Here is an 18136-nt window from a genome sequence, read left to right as displayed (position 1 = left end):
ATTAACATGACATTACATGACTTATAATTCTCTTCCTCCAGATCTCATGACTTAAATGACAAATAAAAGGGGCCAGGAACAAGCTCAGTCAGGCAATTGGCATGAGAACACACTTTCCAGTGGCCCATAGAAAAGGGAAGGTTGGGATCCTCCTTCCGTTTCAGCTGCTTTTATCTCAAGAGCAATTTGCATTGAGGATTTGCATCCTTAAAGTGGATCGATAATGTGCGCTTCTATTTATATTTAATTAATATGTATTTGAATAAAAATTAATTCACACTTTAGAATCCGAGTTTACATATTTCATATGGGTGGCTTGTGACTGATGAACCTTCGTCCCATTTGGGTCTGGTTTTGGTTTGTATTTTAAGAGTTGGTTTCTATATAATCTTACAGTGCCGTGTCCTTGATCATTAAGTTGCAGGTCAGACCTTGGGATCTCTCGCTCAGGAGCCAGATGTGGTACACCATGGCTGTACAGAGGGAGGCTGTTATCCTGCCACAGGAAACCTTCTCATTGGCCGTGCCCAAAGCCTCAGTGCCACATCCACCTGTGGGATTGAAGAGCCACAGGAGTACTGTATTGTCAGCCATCTACAGGTAAGTACAGTCAGGCACTGCAACATACCCCTCCAATGTGGTTCTATTTTCTGTCCAATTGTTCAAGGTGCATCAGACTAGATATCTTTATTCCAAGATCAGAAGATACAAGGTACTGTACAGAGTTGTGATGTTCAATGAACATCACAACTCTGTACAGTACCTGTTCATACATAGTTCATGCATACCTTACAATAATTGGGGGCAGATCATACAGCACATGGGTACAGAGTGGTTACACCAAGGCAGAATGTATGGTGCCGATAGATATGGGGCTACATTCAGAAAAATCAATTGCTAACATCAACTTATTGAGTATGAGTGTTTTTAGCTAATAACCTGTTGGCCTGAATTTCTATCTCAAGAACTTCCATGAGACCAACTCAAATATGAGCCTAGAAGACAAAACCCAGTTGTCTATCTGGAGGAAAGGTGCAAAAATACTCTATTCTAAACTGGCAGTTTTTGGGCCATAGAACAATATCTTTTTATGGCTTTCAAGGTGCATCAGCCTAGATGTCCTGATTCCAAGATCAGAAAATACAAGGTAGTGTCCCAGAGTTATGTTGTTCATACATAGTTCATGCATACCTTACAATAATTGGGTGCAGTCTCTTGGCAGATCATGACCCCAAACCCATTTTCTTGTATAAAGGCTCTTCCCAACATTAAAGGAGAAGGAAAGCTCCAAGACAGTTTATTGGCAACAGATTAGCCACAATAGTGCACGCTAGAACGCTATATTTATTCTGCAGAATGCTTTACCATACTTGAGTAAACAGCTCTAGACACTGCCTCTGTTTGTTTAGGATAGAAGCTGCCATTTAAGCTTGGTGTGACATCACTTCCTGCCTGAGTCTCTTCCCTGCTCACATACAGCTCTGAGCTCAGATTACAGCAGGGAGGGGAGGAGGGAGGGGGAGAGGAGCAAACTGAGCATGCTCAAGCCCTAGCCCTGGAGGTTTATGCTGAAAACAGGACGTCTGATACAGAAGCCCATGAGTACACAATAGAAGGAAAGAAATACTGTGTTTCTTTTGACAGAGGACTCAGAGCAGCATTACTTTGAGAGTTTACTGGTGTATTTATATAGACCTTTCTGATAAAGCTTTTAACCTTTACTTCTCCTTTAACACAGTTATACAATGTCACTACAATAATTGGGTTCAGTCTCCTGGCCGATCCTGTGGCACATAGGTACAAAGTGGTTACACCAAGGCAGAACGTCTATAAAGTACACGGCGTGGTGCTCAAACTTAGATTCGATATAAGAAATTCAACATCTGAACATCATTGAGCACCAGTATTTTGGGAAATAACCTAGTGGCCCTACGTGGCCTGAATTTCTATCTCAAGAGCTTCCCGGAGGCCAACTCAAATATGAGCCTAGAAGTAGAAAAAACCCAGCTGCCTATCAGGAGGAAGGGTGCATAAATACTTTTGGACTGGCAGTTTTTTTGGGTCATAGTGCAACTTTGTTTTTCTGGCATTTTATTTCTCAAACTTTTTAGAGCATGAATACAAGATGAGGGTTTTTATACAGGGTATGGAACTCCAAAGTGACCTCTGATATCCTTATACTTTAAAGCAGGAGGTTGATTTTTTTACTTATAAATAGAGATATGTTCCATGAGTTATGGGACATAAGTGACATCATTATGCACTGATGACATCACTAACTTCTGGAAGAAAAACGTATAAGGATATATTTTACATCTTATTCATTCATCTTGTTTATAATAATTGTGCTGCAGTGAACTAGAGAGAGAGGTGGTTATTATTCCTATCGCTTATTCCTTGGTGTTATTGTTTCCAAACCTCCTGTGTGAATTATTTATCTGACTATAAAAAACACTGACCTCATTATATTCTTGTCCTTGGAGGAGAATTCTTTGCTGGTTCTTATCACATCGAGAGCACAGGCATGCCCAATGAGACAGTGCAGGACAGAGCTGGGCTTTATCTTTGGACTAGAATTGCGTAAAGAGACAGAGTGGCCATTGTCACACTCACTAATACCTGGAGAAAAGCAAATGAAGGCAGAAATTCTCAGCGTTCCATATCCCTGATGAACATTAAGCATCTGTTGCCATTTAAATAGCAGACAGATATGAAATGCTCTTGTGACTTCTGACCATGACCTGGTCAACATCCTTAAGGGTTACTGTCATGGGAAAAACATTTTTTTTTCAAAATGAATGAGTTAATAGTGCTGCTCCAGCAGAATTCTGCACTGAAATCCATTTCTCAAAAGAGCAAACAGATTTTTTTTATATTAATTTTGAAATCTGACATGGGGCTGGACATTTTGTCAATTTCCCAGCTGCCCCAAGTCATGTGACTTGTGCTCTGATAAACTTCAATCACTCTTTACTGCTGTACTGCAAGTTGGAGTGATATCACCCCCCTCCCTTTTCCCCCCAGCAGCCAAACAAAAGAACAATGGGAAGGTAACCAGATAGCAGCTCCCTAACACAAGATAACAGCTGCCTGGTAGATCTAAGAACAGCACTCAATAGTAAAAACCCATGTCCCACTGAGACACATTCAGTTACATTGAGAAGGAAAAACAGCAGCCTGCCAGAAAGCATTTCTCTCCTAACATGCAGGCACAAGTCACATGACCAGGGGCAGCTGGGAAATTGACAAAATGTCTAGCACCTTGTCAGATTTCAAAATTGAATATAAAAAAATCTGTTTGCTCTTTTGCGAAATGGATTTCAGTACTGAATTCTGCTGGAGTAGCACTATTAACTGATGAGTTTTGAAAAAAACATGTTTTCCGATGACTGGATCCCTTTAACTTTCACTCGAAACCCTCAAAAGACAGTGCATATTTACCTGCCCTCAACAGTAAAATTGCACTGAACTGGTTAAAGACATTTGCATCTGGACTAGAATCTAACAATGGGCTTCACTTTCCCATCCAAGGCAACGTTTATCTGTTTGGAAATGGTCCCAGAATGTACCTTTCTCAGGTTGCATGCCTCTGCACAGCTCAGCTCCAGTCTATTAGATACACTGCCAGAGAGTCCCATAGATATATTTTGGAATTACACATACAAAGAGTTTGTGATTATGAATATTATTCGCTAGCAACAAACATGATGGTCTAGGTTCAATTAGATTAGAAAACTCGTCCCATGAATTATCAGGTGAAAAGTCTATTGCTATCTTTGGACAAATTTGGGGATAGAAATAAGGAGGTTTTTTCATTGAACTGAATCTGGCTGAAGAGTTTTCCTCCTCTTATTGGTCAGCTACTTTTCTCAATGCCCTTAAACTCTTTATTCCTCTTTATATCTTCTCATCTGATCTGTTGAATTTCATAGTCCACCATTAAATTTCTCTTCTCAACCATCTTGCCTTTTAGCTTCCATGGTTTGCTATTTGGTGCACAGCATTATATATACAATTGATTTACTTCCTCCAATCCCCTGCCACTGATTCAATTCTACACTTTGGGAATTACTGCTTTGCAGTATAAGCCTCACCTAAGAATACATCAGCACCTTTCATAGTCATCCTAGTGTGTTATAAACATTCTACAAGGAACCAGGAGGAGTGTGGTCCAGCAGCACCTTGGGCATTATCTACTGTGATGGTTTGTGTGGCCAATCAAACAGGGCCATAAATTGAACAGTCAACAGTCAAATGCCACTATACCCTTCATAAAAGTTGAGGGTATAGTGGCATTTGATTCATGAATAAATAAAGCCGGTCTTGTCTTGTAGAAGCATGTACAGGTATGGGATCTGTTATCAGGAAACCCATTATCCAAATTACGGGAAGCCATCTCCCATAGACTCCATTATGACCAAAATCAGCCTATAGGTAGTGATGGGCGAATTTATTCGCCAGGCGCAAATTCGCGGCAAATTTGCGTGATTCGCCGCCAGCGAATAATTTTTTTTTTTCGAAAAAACGGACACCGGCGTCAAAAACGGGCGCCGGCGTCAAAAACGGGCGTCGGCGAAGCGAAACGGCGCAAATTTGCCCATCACTACCTATAGGGTTTTACATGATGTTTACATGATGTTCTAGTAGAATTAAGGTATGGAGATCCATATTACAGAAAGTTCCCTTATCCACAAATCCCCAGGTCCTGTGCATTCTAGATAAAAGGTCCCATACCTGTACAATACCAACAGCTAAAATCGAGAAATGCGATACCATATTTTATATTGTTGGCTGTACCAAAAGCCTGCTAACCAAAACAACTTCAACTTCAAGTGTTGGTTATTTACTATATACCCACTGTAGTAATTTACATGCATGTGTTTTAAATGAACCACAGGATTCAGAGAAATGCTTCTTATGTGACTCCCGCGTCCCCTACCAAAAGGAGAGCCACCAAATTGAAAATGTCATTTACCTGATGGAAGAAGATGAAGAGAAGACCTGGTGGCAATCCGAGAATGGTAAGGACAAAATGTTGGCTGAATAGATTACTAGGCAATGTGGAATTATGAGTGTGGCTAATTGTTCTGATAAAAAAGGAGTTGGGAATGGGAAGCTCCCCAACTCAGAGCTTGGTTTGTTCCTTGGCCAAATTCAAGAATTTCTTTTTTTTTATTTGGCAATATATTTATTTTGCTTGACAAAATTTTGTTTGCCCGTTGTTTTTGGGAACAGTTTTCTTTTTTCTTTTTTCTAGGAGTACTGATGAGATACATGGAATTGATGTTTTCTTAATATTTTCTTATGTCCAGAGACATAAATGTTCCTGAACCTTGGTATAAACTTGCAATATTTGGCCAAAAGGTTGAGGACACTGTTTAAACAGCAGCCACCATTGTCAAAAAAGGTGCAACTGCATCATACAATGACATTTTCAACAACTGTATGCTTCCTACTTTTTTGTTACAGTTTGGGGCAGGTGTTTTTCTGTTTCAGCACAATAATGCCCCCCATGCACCAAGTGATGTCCATACAGAATGGGTTTGCTGAGATAAATTGACTTGACTGGCCTGTAGGATTTATTAGAACCCTAACAGAAAGCCAGGAATGCTCCCCAACATCATTGCCCAACACCACTAATGCTCAAGTGCTTGAATAGGAGCAAATCCCACCAGCAATGTTTCAACATCTAGTGGAACCTTCCCAGAAGAGTAGAGACTGTTATACCAGGAAAGAGAAGATCAACAACATGTTAATGCTCTTGGTTTGGGAATAAGATGTTGGACAGGGTGGTGCCCACATACTTTTGCCCATGTAATGTATTTCCCTAGCTTGAGTGGAAAAATATCAGTTAACTAAAGTGAAGCCTTCCTACTGTTGCCCAACTACAGTATAATGGCTGCAATCATCATATGTAGCTTTTCACTTATTATTTAAACAATGGTGTTTAATTTTAACAAAGCGCATTTCATTCCAAGGGTACCCCATCTAGGGGCCCACATCAATTGCCCTCTGTTTTCTTCCTTAAACAAGCCCCGCTGGAAATTTGCATGATGGCCCTGGAAACCTTTGTTCTAAAGGAACATGGCAGCAGCTAGATGGCCACGGGGTTCTACAGAAGTGCACTCTCATCTTTTGTGCCTACAGAAAAGAGCTCACAATCCAAGCTTGGCTACCTTTGTGTAAAGTAAATAGAAAGAGGGCTTTTAAAACTTTTCACAAGATGTTTTGTTAAACCCCCACACAACAGGCCAAGAATGGCTCCTATTCACACTGAGAAGCTGACAGGACCTCACTGCTGGAAAAGCCAGAATTCTACAGGCATTTCTTCCTCAATCACAACTGAAACACTTACAACTTGCTTTGTTATCATTTACACTTAATTGCACTAAATCTGCATTTAACAGGCTCATTGGCATATATTAGCATATGTTTAAGCTGGGCCAGAGCCGGCACATTGAAGCCACAATTAAGTGAAGAGAAATGAAGGAATCATGCAGAGCAAGCGGCTTGCTAGGAACTGGCAGTTAGCAACGGGTATGAACCTCAGAGCAATACAAACAGCCCATAACAGCAGGCAAGCAATGACAGCGGGGAAACTTCTTATTGGGTTCAGTAACCAGGCAGTGTTGCAATAGGCAAGCAGAGTTACTCTAAACATGGCCATACACTGGGTTGAACATCCTATACTGTACATTTACCCACAAATAGGGATGGCCTAGTGATGTTGTTATTTTTGGATTGACAGCCCAACAACTGGCACTGGAGAAATCCTGCAGCATCTCTCATTTCTTAATGCACCTGCCAAGATGGTGCAAAAGTCAATACAAATTTCATTCTGGACATGTCAACTATGATCTCTCCATCCAGGGCAGGCTGTCCCCTGAAATGGTTGGGCAGTTTGACCAAATTAAATAAACTGCCAACCAAATCTTGACATGTATGGCCAGGTTAAGCACAGAAGAAAGCTTCCTGTGGTGTGTATTGGTATCAGTTGGCTTTTGTTAAGTAATTGCATACAAAGTGCACAAGGAAAGATGTCTGTGATATGTGTATTTTAATTTTATTTAACAATGCCCGCAAGTGTACAATGTACCTAAAGCTAAAGCGAGTTGTTCTATAGCAGGGAATTTTGTTGTTGGATAAGGGATGTTTCTATAATTTGAGTCTCCACCTTAAGTCTACTAAAATATTATTTAAACATTAATTAAACGCAATAGGGTGGTTTTGCTTCCCATTATATCTTCGTTTGGGATCAAATACAAGGTACTGTTTCACTAAAAAGGAAATCATTTTTAATATTTTTAATTATTCGATTAAAATGGAGCCTATGGGAGATGGCCTTCCCGTAATTTGCAGCTTTCTGGATAACGGGATTCTGCATAACAGATCCCATGCATGTATTAAATGCATTGGTTTAATAGACTAAAGTAAAGACCTGGTGACAATAAACTGGATCAGACATCATTAAAACCTAAGCCATGCTATTTTCCCCCCCCTCCGGCACAACAGAATGACTGATTCTGCTTCTTCTAGCTCCAGAATATGAGCCAATGAGTAGAGAGCAGCTGGAGTTTCTATTCATGAGTCATTTGGCTGCATATGAGGAAAAAATATTTTTTAGGGTGATCAACAGTAATAATCTGCCATCTGAATTGCTTTCTATCTTTATATGGATTTTTATGGCCAAAACACTTTTTCTTCTCATGCAAAAAGATTATTTATAAACATTGCCCTACCATTTATTCTGTTTTCAGGAAAGGAATCAGTGAGCATTCGCCTGGATCTAGAAGCAGAATTTCACTTTACTCATCTCATTATGAAATTTAAGGTAGGCTTCTGAACATGCTACAAAGCACATGAATATGTGCCGGGAACATGCGTACTGAAGGCTGACTTTCAGGATTGGCCCATAAAAGTAGCACAAAATCTCCCAGTAGGCCAAGGCTAAAGTAGTCCTCAGACTCGGGTCACCACCTGTCTGGTTTTGACAAAGCGTTTTTTTTAAGGGCTGTCCGGTTCAAAACTGCCTGTCCAGTTAGAAATCCAGCCTCCAGACTAGATGGTAGCTCCTGGGTTCCCTTCACACCCTGCATCAAGTGGCTCAGCACAATTGCACCTAAAAAATGGTGAACAAATGTCACCATAAATGATGCCACGCAGACTTTGTTTGGCACAACTGCGAATGATTTGCGTTAAAGCACACGCACATTTGAGTCCATTTTGGCAAATCGGACACAATTGCTTTACATCTGCAATGATGCCAGAATTGTTTGGGTGGAAACTGTGCATTATGGGTAAAAAAAACACATTGTAATTTTGCACTTTGCTCACTGCACCTTGGTAAATGAATGCACCTTTATGAGAATTGACATTCTTAATTCCTATTTAAAACCTGTACCATCTGGCTCTATCTATATCTAATTGCTGTGAGAGTGGGCCCATTGTGTAATTTTTCTGCTGGACCCAAGGGACCAAGTCTGACACTGCTGTCCTATTCCTGGCATTTAGTGCACATGTTCCTGGTCTGTGATCACAGAGGTGGAAACTCTGATAGGATGATAGGAAGTCAAATATGGCAGCCACCAATTACTCTGTGCAGCCCTGCATTACAAGGTGACCGCTTTTGAGAGTTCAGTGGAGCAGCTGGGAGGGTGGCCCGTTTAAGTCCCTTACAATACAAGTCATGAATTTTCATCAAGCTGTGTGTTTATAATACCTATTTATTTGCTTCTGGTAGACATTCCGCCCTGCTGCCATGCTGATAGAGAGGTCTGCTGATTATGGACGTACATGGAAGGTGTATCGTTATTTCTCATACAACTGCACCAAGATGTTCCCTGGGGTCCCCATCCATGCACTCCAGAAGATTGATGATATCATTTGTGACCAGCGCTATTCAGACATTGAGCCATCCAGTGAAGGAGAGGTATGGAGTTACAGTCATTTTCACCTCTATAGAAGCCATACTACCATAGATCTCATGGACACCAGACCTTCATCCCAACATCTGCTGGGAATTTCTATTCTTGGCATTCTAATATAAGAAGTAGAATTTTAGTATTCCCACCGATTTGGAGGCCCAGGGCACATTTATTTTTTGAGATTCGTACACTTTCAAAAACCTTATATTGCAAGGAATAGAAAATGACTCATTCTCACAAGGCCTTTTAGATCTTAATGATTCATCTTGTTGCAAAAAAACTCCTGCAATTCTGCTGCATGTTCCTTGTGCTTGAATATAATAGTAGTTGAAGGCATAGATTTCTTAACCTATGGGTTGGGACCTAAAAATGGCCCCCATGCAGTATGGGGGGTCACTGTGGTCTCCCTGAATACACTTAAATTGTCTTCCACAATAGGAAATAATCATTAATACATGGTATATACCTAATTCTAAACCAATATTTGAGTTTTGATGCTGATTCTCCCAGCTTAATTTGGGCCCCTGGGAAAATTGAATTAAAACCGTGTGGAAGTTGTATTACCTTTGGGATAGTGACTATAAGGAGATATGCACCCACTCTATAGTGTTTGTCCACTAAGTTGCTGACTACTTGCTTGTTGCCCCCCCCCCCTTTATTGCAGCCTTTGGTAAAGGCCTTTGATTTGAAAAATAATATGGTACCTCCAGGCCCGGATTTACATAGCGGGGCGCCCCTAGGCCCGCTGCTGTTTGGGACCTGAGTAGTGGATTGCCATTGTATCTCCTACACATCCCCAGTGTTTCTGAACCAATGTGAGTGTGGTTGGGCAGCATGCCACCCCCTAAAGTCCTGCCGTCCTAGGCCCGGGCCTTGGTGGCCTCTCCTCAAATCCGGGCCTGGGTACCTCCCTCTAATGTGTAAATGCAAAATGGAGAGATGTCAGTCCACCCCCGTGTCATTAGAGTGACAGGGATCCACTTCAGTAACAGATTTTCTCTTATTTCATGCTGCTATTTAGACTTGGGTCGCTATCAATCGAATGACATGATGTTATTTGACATATCTGAAAAAACAAAAGAATATAAATACCCAAGACCAGGGATCCCCAACCTTTTTTTACCAGTTAGCCAAATTTAAATGTAAAAAATTTGGAGAGGAACAGAAGCATGCAAACAGGGTGCTAAATATGGGCTCTGATTGGCTATTGGTAACCCCTATGTGGACTGGCAGCCTACAGGAGGCTTAGCTTGGCAGTACACATTGGGGTTTTTTTGCAACTAAAGCTGGCTTTCAAGCTGGAAAATTAAAATGAAGCTCCTGTTTTGAGGCCATTGGGAGCAACATCCAAGGGGTTGGAAAGCAACATGTGAGCTTGTGAGCTACTGGTTGGGGATCACTGCTCCAGACTTACATTACTCAATGTCTTCATCATTTAAGGCAAAAAAATACATACCCTATATAACTATATGCTATTTACTTCAATGTGTCAGTATGAAATCAAATTGGGTTAATACTGCAATGAATAAAATACTTTTTCGGATTTTAGGTGATTTTCAAAGTACTTGACCCAGCCATTCCAGTGGAGGATCCATACAGTGTAGAGATTCAAGGTAGGCCCAACCAGAATTATATTTTCATATTCATAGCCCAAACCAAAGGTATTTTGTGGTTTATGAAATCGTATTATTCCTTTAAAGGTGTTCCTTGAAGAAAGCGTGATGAGGTGTAGCTGAATATTTGAGATTTTAGCATTTTTTATCACTATGGGTCTACTTGCATGATGTGTGCCAGTCTATGTACCCTCTCTCTGTGTGTGTGTGTACCCTCTCTCTCTCTGTGTGTGTGTGTGTGTGTGTGTGTGTGTGTGTGTGTGTGTGTGTGTGTGTGTGTGTGTGTGTGTGTGTGTGTGTGTGTGTGTGTGTGCTTCTGTGAATGCACTCATCTCTGAGTTGTCACAATGCATTATTGGAAGGACCTTGTAAACATGTTCTGATGGTAGAAGGACAGAAGAAGAGAACTTAAGAAGGTAGCAATGTCTTACAATGGGTAGATAATGTGTAATGGGGGACTTGGTTGACCAAGAAGGAAGTATATAGAATAGACTGCACTAGAGTATGACATTGTACACTATCTAAAAATGAGGTGGAGCAAAGAATCATTTTTTTCTTTCTTGCAGAACTTCTTCAGATTACCAACCTGAGGATTAATTTCACCAAACTTCACACGCTTGGAGATAACCTGTTGGACCAGAGGCCGGAAGTACTCCAGAAGTATTATTACTCTGTGTATGAGCTGGTGGTGAGGGGAAGTTGCTTCTGCTACGGCCATGCCTCAGAATGTTCCCCTGTGGAAGGAGTTGAATCAGGAGTAGAAGGGATGGTAAGATGCACCTAGAATAAGCAATGCTGCACAGTAACCTTCACAAACACGGCTTGCCTAAAATGAACTATTATATTGGAGAGAAGTTTAATGGTGCCATTCCTCTTATAGATTCATGGAAGATGTATATGTAACCATCACACTAAGGGCCTAAACTGTGAGCAGTGCCAAGACTTTTACCATGATCTCCCATGGAGACCCGCAGAAGCCAACAACCCCCACACCTGCAAACGTAAGATGTCCTCTAACTTCAAGCTCTGCAGAACCAGACAAGAAATCAATGTTTTATGGTTATGGGAGACTCATAATATATCAACAAGCCCAATAACTAGCAATTTATATATCACGATGTAATCTACAGTAAGTAACTTGGGCATTATTTGACCTGAAGAGATTTTATATTAGGTCTATAACTAGATCTGAAACACAGGTGATTCTAAAGTAACAAATGTTTCCCAGGTCTAGTAACCAATAGAAAGGTAGCTTTTACTACCCTATTTGAGTTAAATGAGGCCCAGACCAGAGGCTGGACCTCTATTAGGGGCTTAAACTAAAAAAAGTCCAACAACAAACTTGTACTGTGGTTTACTGGTACTGGGCAGTGGTCTTTTTGCCCATGTTACTAGACCCCACTTTAAAGGAGAAGGAAAGCTTCCAAAGCAGTTCATTGCCAATTGATTAGCCACAATAGTGCAAGCTATAACACTATATTTATTCTGCAGAATGCTTTACCGTACCAGCTCTAGAAGCTCTCTCTGTTTGTTTAGAATAGCAGTTGCCATTTTAGCTTGGTGTGACATCACTTCCTGCCTGAGTCTCTCCCTGCTCACTCATAGCTCTGGGCTCAGATTACAGCAGGGAGGGGGGAGAGGGAGAGGTGCAAACTGAGCATGCTCAAGCCCTAGCCCTGGAGGTTTAAGCTGAAAACAGGAAGTCTGATACAGAAGCCCATGAGTACACAATAGAAGGAAAGAAATGTGATGTTTCTTTTGACAGAGGACTCAGAGCAGCATTACTTTGAGGGTTTACTGGTGTATTTATAGAGACCTTTCTGATAAAGCTTACTTAATTTTAGCCTTTCCTTCTCCTTTAAGAACCTTAGTACAGGTATGGGATCCGTTATCTGGAAACCAGTTATCCAAAAATCTCCAAATTACATCTCCCATAGACTCCATTTTATTCAAATAATCCACTTTTTTAGATTTTTTTTTCTCTGTAATAATAAAACAGTCGCTTGTACTTCATCACAACTAAGATATAATTAATCCTTATTGGAAACAAAACCAGCCTATTGGGTTTATTTAATTTTTAAACTTAAGGTATGAAGATCCAAATTACGGAAAGATCCATTATCTGGAAAACCCAGGTCCCGAGCATTCTGGATAACAAGTCCCATACCTGTGCAGGCCCCATTCTTAGTAAACATTCAGAGAAACAGAGTGGGAGGGAGGATGAATTTTTTAATTGTGTTGTCAGTGTTTGCTAGGAACAGGCCTCACCTTGTATGTACATGTGGGCATCAGCAACTAATGGTTTCAGCTTTTCTCTATATCGTCATCTAACATTTACAAGTTTTAGGATATTATTTATAGTTTTTACTACATTAACATTTTTCAGCTTATTGCTAAACCTCGATCTTTTTCTATAATGGAAAGAAGAACATTTCAAGAGCTACAGTGGCAGGAAAGCTTAGATGGCAATATAATATATTGTACATATAATGGATTTATGCAGATAGTAGTTTGCTGTGCATGACCTGCTTATCACTGTGTTTAGGGTGCAACTGCAACAATCACTCGAGGAAGTGTCACTTTGACCTGGCTGTGTATCTGGCCACTGGGAAGGTGAGCGGGGGTGTATGTGACGACTGTCAGCACAACACCATGGGACGCAACTGTGAGCTCTGCAAGCCCTTCTATTACCAGGATCCCCGGGCAGACATCAGGGCAGACAACGCCTGTATCCGTGAGTATAGATTGCCTCCAACATCTTTCCACTCATGCCACAAAGTTGCAATATAATATCTTTGTATTAAATCCCTAAGGATGCACCAAACCCAAGATTCCAATCAGATATTAATAAGGGTATTATGTTTAGCCAAATCCCATAATGGTGAGATTGTGCAAGTTTCTCTGCTACTCCTGCTCCTCTATCTGTTCTCAATTTCCAGTTTTTCTGGTCTAGATCCATGTTATGCTTTGGATGAAAAGTATGAGCAGCTACAGATTAATCCTTATGACTTCTCTTCCAGCTTGTGACTGTGACCCTGTAGGGTCTTTGGATGGCGGAGTCTGCGACAGTCACACCAATGTCAACTTGGGCATGATCGCCGGGCAATGTCGGTGCAAAGAGAATGTCAAAGGAGAACGTTGTGACAGCTGCAAGGAGAACTTCTATGGGCTGAGCATGAACGATCCAGTTGGGTGCCAGCGTATGTATGTCAGGAACACACCTGTAGACCATCTACTCTTTGATCATCATCATTATTTATTTGTATAGCACCAGAAAATGACATAGTGCTCTACATTAATTTTTAATGACTTAGGCGTTTACAAAAATTTAACAAACAAGGGTTTATAGGGAAGAATAGGATTACATGGCTCTGCTCGCAAGAGCTTACAATCATGCCAAGTCATTTAAGATAGGATTCATAATTACATTGTCTAATGTTTCCCACCGTGCCAAATGGTTTTTCCCAACTCAAGGTTTTCAGGGAAGGAGTCAATGGTGTAACTAGATAATACTGGTAGACAGGGTCGGACTGGGCCCTCCATGGCTTCTGCCTCAGGGCCCCCCGGGGCTGATGCCTCATGGCCCTCGTCCGCCCCCTCCGTCCAGCGCACGTGTGCCCACCAGGTTTTTACCCGGTGTCCCGCCAGCCCAGTTCGACCCTGCTGGTAGTGAATAGCGAATCTGTCCCGTTTCGCTTCGGCGAAAAACTGGCAAACTGCAAAAATTAATGAAATGGTGAAAATTTCAGGAAACGCACTGAAGACAATGGGTGTCAAAATTTTTAGTTTTTACATGTGGCAACTTTTTTGTCTCTGCAACTTTTTTGTCCAAATGCATTAAAGTCAATGGGCATTTTTTGTCTTGGCGACCTCTTTGTTGCAGCAAATTTTTCCATGGTGAATTTTTGCCACAGTTTCGCAAAAAAATGATAGCAGATGGCAAAATGTGTAATTTCGCCGCATATCCATGGCTGGTGAAAAAAAATCACTCATCATTGGTTACTGGTCCCAATAGCAATTTAGGCCCCCAAAGTATGAGTAAATTGACCTATTCCCAGATATATTGAAATTGCTAATTTATAAGCACTCCTGGCCCCCCTGCAACTGAAGAGTCTGTTTTCTCTGTAGTTACACCCCTAGAAGGAGTTTTAGGTCTTCACCTTCTCCGTTCTACTCTTACCACATTCTGTATTTGGTAAATTTCCTATTTAATTGTGCCCTTTCTCCTTGTCTGTCAGCCTGTAGTTGTGACCCACGCGGGATTGTTGCAGGGAACACCCCATGTGACCAGATTAGCGGTGATTGTTACTGTAAGCGCTTTGTGACTGGTCGCTACTGTAACCAGTGCCTGGTGAGTGAGCTGCGGGACAGAGTTATCATTGGCACTTTCCTATGAACTGATGTATTTTTCTAAATGTATTTTAATTTTCTCTCATGCTAGCCTGAGTATTGGGGTCTCAGTAATGATATGACTGGATGCCGTTCTTGCGACTGCGATTTTGGAGGAGCCTATAACAACAAGTGAGTTGTAACCTGGGAATGGGGTGAATGGCAGATCTGGGGAAAGCACTGTATGTATGTGATTCCTGCTTTGTATCCCCAGGTGCTCCTTGGAAAATGGGCAATGTGACTGTCGCACCAACATCATTGGGCGCCAGTGTGGAGATGTTCAGCCGGGATACTTCTGCATGCCTCTGGACTACTACATGTATGAAGCTGAGAATGCCAAGGGACTCTCCCCAACAGATCCTCAGTTACCTGTAAGTGGGACTGAGGGCAAAGCAAATCTATTTTAGTAGTTTAAATTGGGGGTTTTAGGCCTTCATAAAGATGTTTTGCACACGCACACTCATAATATATACATTATGTATATTGAAATTGCATGCAACTCAGTTCCTCTACTTGACCTTCTGCAAGAGTGTTACCCAACCAGTGGCTCATGAACAACATGTTCCACACCAACCCATTGGATGTTCCCAGTGGCCTCAAATTAGGTGCTTATTTTTGAATCACAGGCTTGGAGGCAATTTTAGTTGTATAAAAACTGGCGTATTGCCAAACAGAGTCTCCTATAGGCTGCCAGTCCACATAGGGGCTAACAAATAGCCACCCCTATATTTGGCATCACCAGGAACCTTTTTAATGCTTGTGTTGCTCTCCGACTTATTTTAAATATGAATGTGACTCACGGGTAACAAAAGATTGGGGTCCTCCACTCTACACTGTAAGCGTTCAACTGTGAAGACCATTCTTTCTACATCCAGTGTTACCTACACAGGCTAAATCATTGTACATTTTACATGAATTGTAGATATTTAGCATTCTATGTTGGCTTGCATGTTGCTACAGGGGAGGACAGGACTAGATGTAGAACCCCATACATGCAACTGTGCTGTAAGAAATATTTCCAGCTTTTCATCACATTCGTAGGCCTCCATGGGGCCTCTTTCTCGCTCAGGTGCCTTCCTGACAGCCAAACAATATCCTAATCCGTTTTGTTTCATCTCAAAGCCCCGTCTTCTCATGTGTGTGTTTGTGGAGTCATGGCATGCAATAGGGCAATTGTGCTTGTTTTGTATAGTTATTGGGCTTGTCATGTCTAGTTAACAATTTGCACTTGTGGGACAGCTTAACTCATTCATACTTCTTGCATCACTGGATATAGACTATATAGTTATTACTAGGGTTACACAATCCGGAATTTTCCAGTGTTCACATACTATAAAGAATCTATCAACAGAGCTATCGTTTGTGATGGTGGGGCCTTAGGCAATACAATACTACTCCCACAGCCCCAGTCATTCCCAGTCACCATTATCCCCACTACTATAGACACCATCTCTCCCTACTATACCTGTTATCCCACAGTCACACTCCCTTCCCAGAGACTATTATCCCACTTTTACTAATGGCACCATCTCTCCCTATGAATTATATTTCCTTATATCCAGTCTGAACTGTACAGTTATTTATCATTGTCCATTGCAGGGTTCTCCCAAGCCTGAGGCTCAAACAGATTGCTTGGAGTATTTCAATGGTATCCAGAATGGTAAGAAAGTGCGGTTGCGGCGACAGAGGAGAGTGGCACGTGTGCTGCAGCAGAGGGCTTCCCAACGGCGCGCACGCCAACTCCAGCAGAAGGTGAGCTGGCCAGGGTGCTAGAGGACGGGGATGCACCAGTATTACTTTCACAATGCCCAAAAACAAGAGCACGAATAACACTGTTAATGAATCCTAAGAACATGTATCAGTGATTGGCTGGGAATTGTCCAAACAACTCAAATTTTTAGAGGTTTTCGAGGTTTTGTATTTTTTGGAGCATCGTTTTTTTTAATTCTGATTTTTAAAATAAATCTCATGACATTCGTAGTTTTAGTGAGTTTAGTTGTGGTTTCAAAAACCTCTAATACCACTAAAATCCGACCTTTGGTAAATAGGCTCCTTGGTCTCTGGTGCCATTACACCTATGGCTGGAGGTCGGTCCTTGACAATGCAGGAATGGAAATATTTACTGACACTGACTCCCTACTTTATTTTGAGTTCCAATACCAGAAGTCTGAAAGGGTGTGGTCTAGCATGTTACAAAGTTAGTAGGGGGTGTGGCTAGTTGAATATGGCACTCTCCAATGCCATGAAACTTCATTGGTTACTTCATTACCTTCAAAGAGAAGGAGCATGGCTCAATGTTAACAATTCACTTTGCTAAGCACAATTGTGCTTGAGAATTGGAAATGATAAAATTATTAGTTGCTTGGTTTTTCCCTGCTTCCCCATAGACTGGTCAACTCTGACCCATGCTGAGATCTACATTTTTGTTAGACCTTTTAGAAGTAGACATTTTGGCTTTCTCCCAGCTTTCTTAGACAGTATTTTTTTCCTGCACTGTTTATGATATGAATAAAAGTTTCTCTCCTCTTGAGGCATCAAGATATGCAGACACACCCGCTCTGAGCCAATTACCTGTTCTTCCACTACACGTTATGCATGAACAGTATGGGGCAGCTCTCGGCATGTATGGAGGGGGGAGGGGTGGATCATCTCCATTCATCTAGAAACCATCTTCTTTCTTTCTTGCAGCCAGACGTAGAAGTAATCCGACGTGAGCACAATCCAGATCACATGGTCACCTGGACAGGCCAAGGATTTGCTCGAGTCCGAGATGGAGCTGGCCTCTTGTTCCAGATTGACAACATCCCTTATCCGATGGATTATGACATCATGATCCGTTATGAGCCTGAGGTAGTCACCATTTGTAACTAAAAACTATTCGAATAATGAATTGAGTTTTATGCAAAACCCTTTTTTATTTGTGTATAAAGATGGCATTGTTCCCACCAGACACACACACGTTTAGCCCAGTGCTATCTATTGTTTCTATGTAGTAGACAAGTTGCACCTGCCAAGACCTTTTCATGGCCCTCAGTCATGGTTCTACTAGTTTCAGGATTTTATTCTATTCCTTCCTGAAAATAAAAAAGTTATACATACATACATACATACAAAACATGGAATTTAGTGGCGTTATACATGTTTTGGGGCCATTTCGTGCAACCTTTGGGCAGACTGTGTGCCATGAAAGCCCTTTGAAGGAATATATAT

The 18136-nt window shown here is 41.4% G+C and overlaps 1 protein-coding gene across 2 annotated transcripts in view; it reads left to right on the top strand.

Moving 5' to 3' along the window:
* Positions 1–18136, top strand: part of XB5969698.L (provisional ortholog of laminin subunit beta 4 L homeolog) — an 88413-nt gene that overhangs the window by 36180 nt on the left and 34097 nt on the right. For both annotated transcript variants that reach the window (XM_018259108.2, XM_018259107.2), the window contains exons 3-16: positions 419–600; positions 4898–5021; positions 7758–7831; positions 8741–8929; positions 10474–10537; positions 11104–11306; positions 11418–11538; positions 13083–13271; positions 13558–13737; positions 14776–14888; positions 14979–15058; positions 15141–15297; positions 16526–16678; positions 17615–17776. In XM_018259108.2, coding sequence (XP_018114597.1) covers positions 419–600; positions 4898–5021; positions 7758–7831; positions 8741–8929; positions 10474–10537; positions 11104–11306; positions 11418–11538; positions 13083–13271; positions 13558–13737; positions 14776–14888; positions 14979–15058; positions 15141–15297; positions 16526–16678; positions 17615–17776 — 1991 coding nt within the window. The remainder of the gene's footprint in view (positions 1–418; positions 601–4897; positions 5022–7757; positions 7832–8740; positions 8930–10473; positions 10538–11103; positions 11307–11417; positions 11539–13082; positions 13272–13557; positions 13738–14775; positions 14889–14978; positions 15059–15140; positions 15298–16525; positions 16679–17614; positions 17777–18136) is intronic.

This window comes from Xenopus laevis, chromosome 4L, assembly GCF_017654675.1.
Source record: "Xenopus laevis strain J_2021 chromosome 4L, Xenopus_laevis_v10.1, whole genome shotgun sequence".
NCBI classification, from domain to species: Eukaryota; Metazoa; Chordata; class Amphibia; order Anura; family Pipidae; genus Xenopus; species Xenopus laevis.
The sequence above is the reverse complement of the archived record's forward strand: the minus strand, read 5'-3'. Positions and strand labels throughout refer to the sequence as shown.